Source organism: Canis lupus, unplaced genomic scaffold (assembly GCF_011100685.1).
Source record: "Canis lupus familiaris isolate Mischka breed German Shepherd unplaced genomic scaffold, alternate assembly UU_Cfam_GSD_1.0 chrUn_S2042H2241, whole genome shotgun sequence".
Taxonomy (NCBI): domain Eukaryota; kingdom Metazoa; phylum Chordata; class Mammalia; order Carnivora; family Canidae; genus Canis; species Canis lupus.
The window spans coordinates 30,066-40,084 of NW_023330919.1; the positions used below are offsets into that span (position 1 = coordinate 30,066).

Consider the following 10,019-nt stretch of genomic DNA (forward strand, 5'->3'; position numbering starts at 1 on the left):
TTCCCCACACATTCTCTCTCTCTCATTCGAATAATAGTCTTGAAATATAATACATTATATATTTATCATATGTTTAATGCTTACATATTTCTGCAATATATTTCAAGTATATATTATGTATATATAGAGAGATTAGAAATTAGATGCAAAGATGAATATTTTTTTCTAAGAGAAAAAATTATCTGTTACCACAGACGACAGCATAGCATATTCCAGTTTAGCCCCCTGAAGAAGAGCTTGAACCATAAGGCAACTGGATGACTGGGGAGATGACCATCCTGTGCAAATAATGAGAGCAAGGGACTACAAATGACCGCCCTATGCATCTTTTCCTTCATCACTGAAAGGAACCCCTTGTTGATGAGGGAGGAGGTAAAGGGAAGAATCAGGACAGGACAGAGAAGCCCCACCACTCTGATCCCTGAGGACTCACTGGTGGCATTCCCATTTGCCCCTCATCAAATGTCTCTCACCTTAGACACAGGTAGCAATACTGATGATTTTTTAAAAAGCAAATTTGACCAGGTAAGGGATTGTCTCCCTCTGCCTGAACATCAGCTCTGAAAATGACTCCATGGGGATTGAGGATGAAATGTGCCTGGAGAAATTGAGTCAGAACTGAGAACTCATGAGACTCCAGGGACTCCTGTACAGCACAAAACTTCACTGAGGACACTGCCTGCTCAGTTTGCAGGAATTTGTGTATTTTCTTAGACACCTGGCCCAGAAGTCTGGTCTCACAGGACCCATGCGACAGAGCCCCCTGTTGTGCTAACATGCTTAGCCCACCATCTCCTCTGACTCCACCCAACACTCCTGGAATGGTGTCCAGACTGTGTAATTGGATCATTTTAATGTCACTGCCCAGGAAAGGAGAATGAGGAGTTGCCCTTGTCAACTTTGGCCCTGACACTTATTTTCAAAAAACTAATGGTCTCCAGACAGTTAAATACATGATAAATTGAATTGTGCTCATATTACCAGATATTTCAGAATTACCTGTCATGGAGTTTGCTTCTTCCAGGTGCCTCAGGTCCATACCACTCTATCATCCTCTTGAAAGAAGTAAAGGTCATAAGGTTCTCAGGGTACCAAAGTGGCTCACACCTTGTAATAATTCTATGTGAATTCTTCTTTCGTTTGAATGTTGTTGTTGTTTTCTTGTTACCATGTAAATTTCCTGTCAAGTCTGCATCCCTCACTGCTAAGGCTTTTCAGCCTATATTTGCTATGACAATATAATGCCATCAGGGGAAATGTGTCTTCCACTCCTACTGATTTGTCTGAGATCAATTTTTCCCTTGAATGTTAGCCAGAAATTCTAATTTGCTTGTCCCTCTGATATACTTTGTATTTCTAGGCTCATTCTGTTATTTACTCAGCATGATGATTCCTATTAAGAGAACCTTACTATAAATGAACCTCTCCTCACTTCTGAGGTGTTCTTCAACCTCCCCTGCACTGACACCATCATGGTCCTTCACTTTAATTACATTAGACTCTAACCTAGAAATATTGTTCAGAGTTCCATGGAAGTCACTGGAGTTGTGTGTCTAAGATCTGAGTCCAATAAACAGCTATTGTCTAACATCTTGCCTAATAGGGAACCAGAGGGGATGAACAGTAGACAGTGAAGGATTGAACCAGGAGAGTGTCCAAATGGCAGGATGACACCAAGTGTGTAGATGTATTTGAATGAATGTGGTTGAAGCTTCACTATATTAAGTCATCCAATCCATTGCCACCGTGTCTTCTCACTTACTGAAATCTGCTTAATTTTTGGCAATCTTTTGTAGTTTTCAGTTTACATTTTTTTCCTACTCGTTATATTACCTCCTAAATGTTTTATTCTTTTTGATGCTATCCTAAATAGAATTGTTTATTAGTATCTTTTTTGGGCTTCTTCATTTTGGATATAGACAACACTACCTGGTTGGGATAGGGCATTACCACTTGAACTCCTGTGGGAGATACTAGATAGATCTCATTGAGGATTGATGATAGAGTTTGTTCCCTATTTTGGAAGAGTAGGAACAAGTAATGAAACAGGAAGCTCTGCAACCGTGACCTTAAAATAAGCAATCTAACATGATTGACTGTATGCACAGGAAAAAGTAGATGACTAAATAAAATGGCTGTTGCCTCGACCCCTTATGGGGAAAATAGAAAACTCTAAAGCTTTTTCTTCTTTTCCAGTTTGACATACATCTGATTTATGTTTTCTAGAACCTATGTAATCATTTGTGAAACATGTATTTCACAAGGACCAAGAATTCTCCGGTTGATGCAGTCAAAGGAGTAAGAGATGGGGTGAAGAAGGAGCTTCCCTCTTTGTTCCTGACACTGATTTTGGCAGGAGGGAGAGGAGAGATATGCTTCCAGCTCTTTGCTTCCTCAGGATGTGGCCCCTGGTAGAGGACACCCTCCTCCCTACAAGGAGCTTTTCTCTGCTGGTTCCCCAGCTTCCACTCCCTCCTCCAAGCTCTAACATCTCCCCCATCTCCTCACTGGACCATAATTCCCCTTCTCTGAGAACAATGATATCTAGGGAATAACCCTCAAGTTTTGACACACACCTACAACTGCTGGATTATTTGAAGGTTGATTTTTAAAAAAGTATATTTCATTCCAATTAGACATCCTTATTGTCTATTCATGCTGGAATCATGCAGTGAGTAACTATAAGTTTCTGGTAATAAATTATTTCCCATATAATGGTACCTTGTTTAATTGATTCATATGTTCCACTACTGAGACTTCTTCAGATACAAATAAAGAAGTTATAGAAGTTATTCAGTATTGAATCTCTAAGACCCAGATATTCATAAAGTACATAATTTTAAAATATGCTGTAATATCTGAAATGTATATAAATATCTAAAATACATAGATATAGATGGGATATGACATATGAATAACAAAAAGGTCAGATTTTGAAAATAAGGGTAATTTGTGTTGAGGAGGACGGGGACCATCTAAGTGAGTCCTTAGGGGAGGAGGTTGTCAAAGACCAGCAGTCCTCCCCTGAGATATGTGGGTCTGCCCCACCTCTGAACTCTCCAAGTGAGGAAGGATCTGAATGAGGATTCTAGGAAAGATTCATGGACCTTCAACAAAATTAATGTTCCCTTGCAAAGATGCATCTTCTCTATATAAGGTAGGGGCCTATCCCCATACATCTACTCCACATATTTGCCCGTCTCTGCTTCTGGTCTTAGACAAAGGCAAGTGTAAGAAGAAGAAATCAGAGACAGAATTATGAAACTCTGTCATAGAAAATGGTGTTTCAGGGAAAGGCCCTCTCTGGGCCTGTTGAAGAATGAGAGAGGCGTTTTTCAAGGAATCCCAGATGAAGGGGAGATTTTAACCATGTACTCTGAAAATGGAGATGATTCATATTTGGAGAACCAAATCAATAACAGAGGGATAGGAAGTCAAAAGTTACAAGATGTCCAGGAGAGGAGAGAAGGTTAAGCAAAAAGTGCAGGGTGAGAGAGGACTATCTAAGGCAAAGGAAATGGACCTCCTCTGCCTAGATCATTGCGGGTTCTCCAGCATAGGGCCCCTGCCCCTCCAAAGGAGAGCTATCTGAGGAACCTGTGGAATGTGTTAGAGTGAATGGATGAGGGCATGAGGAAGCTAGATAGATACAAAAAACCTGGGAGAAGATTGATACTTTCAAAGCTCAGGCTCCTGTCAGGTCAGAGAAGCCCCTGTGATCTTAACAACTTGTCATCTGCCACTCACCTTAATCTTCCAGTTTGAGGGAACTCCCCCACACTCCTCTCAGGACACCCCCCAGTTATTCTTCCCATCACAAGGGTCCTATCCTCAGTTGCCCTCTCTGACATTTGGTCACCTGAACAAGGACCTTAATCATGCTGACTTTGTAGTTCCTGGAGCTCATGTGTGCAGACTAGAAACAGGTGGGTATTCTGGAATCCCACACCGTGGAGGGGTGACATGGTGAGCACCACGTCCTGTAAGTGAAGGCAGGATCTGCTCTCTGAGCTACACTGGGGTAGCAGACGGTGTTCTCATGTGCATTGTAGGTCACAATGGGGCATTGAACCATGAAGGAAATGACAGTGCAGCCTCCTGGGCACAACGATGAGATCTGCAGACAGAGTCTTACTCCTTCTTTCCTTTTGCTCTTGGGAATGGAGTCACTCATGACATATGGGGTCACATTCCCCATGACTGTTCCCTACATGATTCTGGACTGGTGATGCCTTTAGTCACAGGAAGAAGGAAGAGATGATGTAGGTTTCCATGAGGGTTGAGAAATGCCACCATCCAGTTTCACCAGGGGGTTACAGAGTCACAGCAGAGAAGAGCCTCAAATGGGTGGAGTCCTGCTCCAAGTCCCACTGAAGCAGGTTCAGGCCCTTCTCATGTGTCAAGAAAGTGGGCATCAGTCCTTCTAACTTGCCAGTCGCAATGGCCCAGAGCTTCCTGGTGTCCACACAATCATGACCTGTATTTAAATCAAAATAGTGCTTCATAGTCAGGTTTATCAATTTCAGAATAAGATAAACCTCTTGAAAACTTTTAAATGAAAATGTATCATATGCAAATATGGAAATAAGTAATGAAATGTGGACACAAATAAAGAATGATAAATATGGGTTAATAATAAATAACAGGTACACTTTATTAAGAAGAAGAAAAAAGTCCAAAAATGCTTAAATAAACCAATTTCCTTAGAAAAATTACACAATGTTATTAGGAACTTTTCTTCAAAAGACATAAGATACAGGGAGCTTCCAAAGAGAAACTAACTAAAATAAAGATACAGCCATTCTAAATCTTTGGGAAATGGCATAGCAGTCCTAAGAGGGAAATACATTGCAATAGAAACATCCCTCAAAATTTTTGAAAAAAACCCTAATACACAAGATAACCTCACACCTAAAGAAACTGGAGAAGAATAGCAAATAAAACATACACCAAGCAGAAGAAGAAAGCAAAACTCAATGAAGTAGACCCAGAAGAACTGTAGAAGAGATCAACAAAACAAGGTGTTGGTTCTTTGAAAGAAGTAATAAGAAATATAAACCATTAGACATCCTTATTTAAAAGAAGAGAGAAATGACTCGAATTAATAAAATCATAAATGAAAAATGAGAGATCACAACCAATACCAAGGAAATACAAATGATTTTCAAAACATATTATGAGAAGCTATACACCAATAAATTAGGCAATCTAGAAGAAATGGACACATTTCTGGAAAAATGCAAATATTTTATTATAAAAATGCACAACTATAATAGGAAGAAACAGAAAACCTGAAGAGGCCAATAACCAGGGGGGGGAATTGAAGCAGTCATCAAAAACCTTCCAAGACACAAGAGTCCAGAGCCAGATGGCTACCCAAGGGAATCTATCAAACGTTTAAAGAAGAAATAATGCCGTTTCTACTAAAAATGTTCCAAAGAATAGAGAGGGATGGGATACTGCCAAACTCATTCTATTAGGCCAGCATCACCTTAATCCCAAAACCAAACAAACCCCACTAAAAAGGAGAAGTATACATCAATATCCCTGATGAACACAGATGCAAAAATTCTCAACAAGATATTAGCCAATAGGATCCAATAGTACATTAAGATTATTCACCATGACCAAGTGGGATTTAATCGGGGAATTCAAGGTTGGTTCAACAATCATACAACAATAAACGTGATACATCACATCAACAAGAGAAAAAACAAGTATCATATGATCCTCTCATTAGATGCAGAGAAAGCATTTGACAAAATACAGCATCCATTCCTGATCCAAACTCTTCATAGTGTAGGGATGGAGGGAACATTCCCCAACATCTTGAAAGCCATCTATGAAAAGCCCACAGCAAATATCATTCTCAATGGGGAAATACTGAGAGCCTTTCCCCTAAGATCAGGAACAAGACAGGGATGTCCGCTCTCACCACTGTTCTTTAAGATAGTACTAGAAGTCCTAGCCTCAGCAATCAGGCAACAAAAAGAAATAAAACGCACTCAAATTGGCAAAGAGTATGTCAAGCACTCCCTCTTTGCAGATGACATAATACTGTACGTATAAACCCAAATGATTCCACCCCAAGGTTGTGAAACTCATACAGCAATTTGGCAAGGTGGAGGATACAAATTCAATGCCCAGAAATCAGTGGCATTTCTATACACTAACAATGAGATTGAAGAAAGAGAAATTAAGGAGTCATTCTCTTCAGAGAGTTGGAAAAAAAAATCTTAAGATTTTTGTGGAATCAGAAAAGACCCCAAATAGCCAGGGGAATTTTAAAAAAGAAAACCATAGCTGGGGGCATCACAATGCCAGATTTCAGGTTGTAATTCAAGGCTGTGGTCATCAAGACAGTTTTGTACTGGCACAAAAACAGACACATAGATCAATGGAAAAGAATAGAGAATCCAGAAATGGCCCCTCAACTCTATGGTCAACTAATATTTGACAAAGCAGGAAAGACTATCCACTGGAACAAAAACAGTCTCTTCAATAAATGGTGCTGGGAAAATTGGACATCCACATGCAGAAGAATGAAACTAGACCAATCTCTTGCACCACACACAAAGATAAACTCAAAATGGATGAAAGATCTAAAAGTGAGACAAGATTCCATCAAAATCCTAGAGGCGAGCACAGGCAACACCCTTTCTGAACGCGGCCACAGCAACTTCTTGCAAGATACATATAAGAAAGCAAGGGAAACAAAATAAAAAATGAATTATTGGGACTTCATCAAGATAAAAAGCTTCAGTGCAGCAACATTAACAGTCAACAAAACTAAAAGACAGCCTACAGAATGTGGGAAGATATTTGCCAATGACATATAAGATAAAGGGCTAATATCCAAGATCTTTAAAGAACTTAAAGTCAACACCCAAGAAAAAATAATCCATCATGAAATGGACAGAAGCCATAAACAGACTTTTTTTCCAAAGACCTGCATGTGGCACAAAAAGTACATGAGAAAATGCTGCAAGTCACTTGTCGTCAAGGAAACACAAATCCAAATCACAATGAGATACCACATTACACCAGTGAGAATGGCTAACATTAACAAGACAGGAAGCAACAAATGTTGGAAAGAATTGGAGAAAGGAGAACTCTCTTGCACTGTTGGTGGGAATTCAAGCTGTTACAGCCACTCTGGGAAACAGTCCAGAGGATTCTCAAGAAGGTAAAAATAGAGCTACACTAGTCCCAGTAATTACACTACTGGGTATTTGCCCCAGAGATCCAGATGTAGTGGAATGATGGGACGCCTGCACCCCAGTGTTCATAGCAGCAATGTCCACAATAGCCAAACTGTGGAAGGAGCCACCATATCCTTTGACAGATGAATGGACAAAGGGGATATATACAATGCAATATTACTCTGCCATCATAAAGGATGAATTACCTACAATTTCTGTTGACCTGATGGAACTGGAAGGTATTTTGTTGAGTGAAATAAGTCAATTGGAGAAAGACTATCATCAAATGGTTACACTCATATGTGGAATATAAGAAAGAGTGAAAAGGACTATAAGGGAAAGGAGCAAAACTGGGTGGTGGGAAGTTTGGGAGGAAGACAAACCATAAGAGAGTCCTGACTCTGGGAAACAAAGAAAGGGTTTCAGAAGGGGAGGAGAGTAGGGGACAGGGTGACTGGGTGAGAGGCACTAAGGAAGGCATTGATGGGATGGGCACTGGTGTTATATGTTGACAAATTTTGTTTAAAGAAATAATTTTTTTTTAAAAAAATTTTATGCCTGGGTGGCTCAGGTGGTTAATAACCTGCTTTCAGCTCAAGACATGATGCTGGGGTCCTGATATCCATTCCAGCATAGGGCTACATGCTGGGCAAGGAATCCTTTGTCCCTCTCCCTCACCTCCCCCTTATCTCATGCCATCTCTCTCTTTCAGATAAATACATAAAATATTTTCTGTGTTGAAATTACACATTTAGGGATGCCTAGGTGGTTCATAGTTTGCCGTCTGCCTTTGGCTCAGGGCATGATCCTAGAGTCCCAAGATGGAGTCCCACATCAGGCTCCCTACAGGGGGTTTGCTTCACCCTCTGCCTATGTCTCTGCCTCTCTCTGTGTAGCACTCATGAATGAATAAATAAAATTTTTGAAAAAATTAATACCCACCATTTGCTTCAACGTGGATGGAACTGGAGGGTATTATGCTGAGTGAAGTAAGCCAGTCAGAGAAGGACAAACATTATATGTTCTCATTCATTTGGGGAATATAAATAATAGTGAAAGGGAATATAAGGGAAGGGGGAAGAAATGTGTGGGAAATATCAGAAAGGGAGACAAAACGTAAAGACTGCTAACTCTGGGAAACGAAATAGGGGTGGTGGAAGGGGAGGAGGGCGGGGCGTGGGAGTGAATGGGTGATGGGCACTGGGGGTTATTCTGAATGTTAGTAAATTGAACACCAATAAAAAATAAATTTAAAAAAAAATTAATATGCATCTATAGGGGCTCCTTGCTAGCTCATTCACTGGAGGGTGGGATTCTTGATCTTGGTTGTAGGACTGAGCCCGATGCTTTATGTAGAGGTTCCTGAAAACTAAAATCTTAGAAAAAAGAAAATATAAATATAAGTGTAATATTTCCTAAAACATAGTATGCTGGTGTGTGCTATCGTCTGTATGGATTTCATCTATTCTACACATTTTATGAGCAAGAAAGTATTAGTGGTGTTAAGATTTTAGGATTAATAAACATTTTATCTAACAGTTTAGAGGGTCCATGGATATTGCCTTTAAGAAAGGAAAGAGTTACAGGGAGGCACCATTTCAGGCCAGCATCCCCGAGGATTATGCTCTACTGAGGTCACCAGTAAAGGGATTCACTACCTTAGGGCCTGTGTCCCTGCTTGGGAGCTATGGCCCCAGGACTGTGGCCCACCCACTCATCTGTCTCTGTCACTGTGCTTAGCATCACTGTCATACACTTGACTGTAAGCTCCACAGATGCTTCTCAATGAGAGGACCAGATAAAAGGACCCAGGGGTTTTTGTCTCACTTCCTCCTTATCTGAGATGTTGTGGGTAAGTGAAGCTGCTCCCACTGACATGTTCTGCAACAGAGTAGTCGTCAGCCTCGTCCTCAGGCTGGGCTCCTGTGATGATGAGGGCGGCTTTGTTCCCAGAGACGGATCCAGAGAAGTGATCAGGGACACCAGAGGGGCGGCTGTTTGTGTTGTAGATAACTGTGCTAGGAGCCTGGCCTGGGGTCTGCTGGTACCAGCTGGGGTAGTTACTTGTAGTGACTGACCCAGAGCTGAGGCCACAAGTGAGTGTGAGTGTCCCTCCTGGAGACACTGACAGTGATGGTTCCTGGGTCACCACAATCTGAGAATCAGCTCCTAAAACCAAAAAGAGAGAAAGGTGCTATTTTGGGAGACAAGGATCACGTGAATCCCTGCTTCTCTGTGCCCCGAACAGATGCAGAGTCCATTTCCGTGACCTGAGTCATAAGTAAGGAGCCCGAGAAGAAACACCGTCCAGGCCATGGTTGGGATCCTCACTAGAGGTGGGCTCCACAGGCTCTTTGGCTGGCGAAGGGTGTTCCAGGACCTTTTCATGACTCCAGACCTATGAGAATAAGCAAGTGTTTTATGCAAATCAGCTTCCTCTCTCTTCCTGCCCCACAGTCACCTAAAAGTCACCTGGGAGATCTTGAAAGGGACCCATGCTGGGACTTCACACACACAAATGTCTGCAGGGTGACCTGGGACACAGACTGGCAGGAAGACATCTTTCTCCAAATCAATGACCTATGACTCTGGTGATGTCCATCCCAAAGTTCCTCGCTGAGAATCCTGACAGCTGTATGAGGAGATGGATACATTCTCCAACTCCTGGCCCAGCCTCTAAATCACCTCAACTCTAATCCCTCTCTGGGACATTTTCTTCCCTCCCCAGGGACATTGCTCCTTGTCTCTTTGGAGATCTTAGCAGTCACTCCTCCAGCCATGAGGACACTGGGAATCTCAGAGTCTATGTGACAGATG

The 10,019-nt window shown here is 41.4% G+C and overlaps 1 gene segment (V, D, J or C); it reads right to left on the reverse strand.

The window, feature by feature from the left end:
* Positions 1-9,036: 9,036 nt before the first annotated feature.
* On the reverse strand, positions 9,037-9,571 carry LOC119869113. The segment is given in 2 exon segments: positions 9,037-9,371; positions 9,473-9,571. Coding segments are annotated over 2 exon segments (381 nt in total).
* Positions 9,572-10,019: the final 448 nt, after the last annotated feature.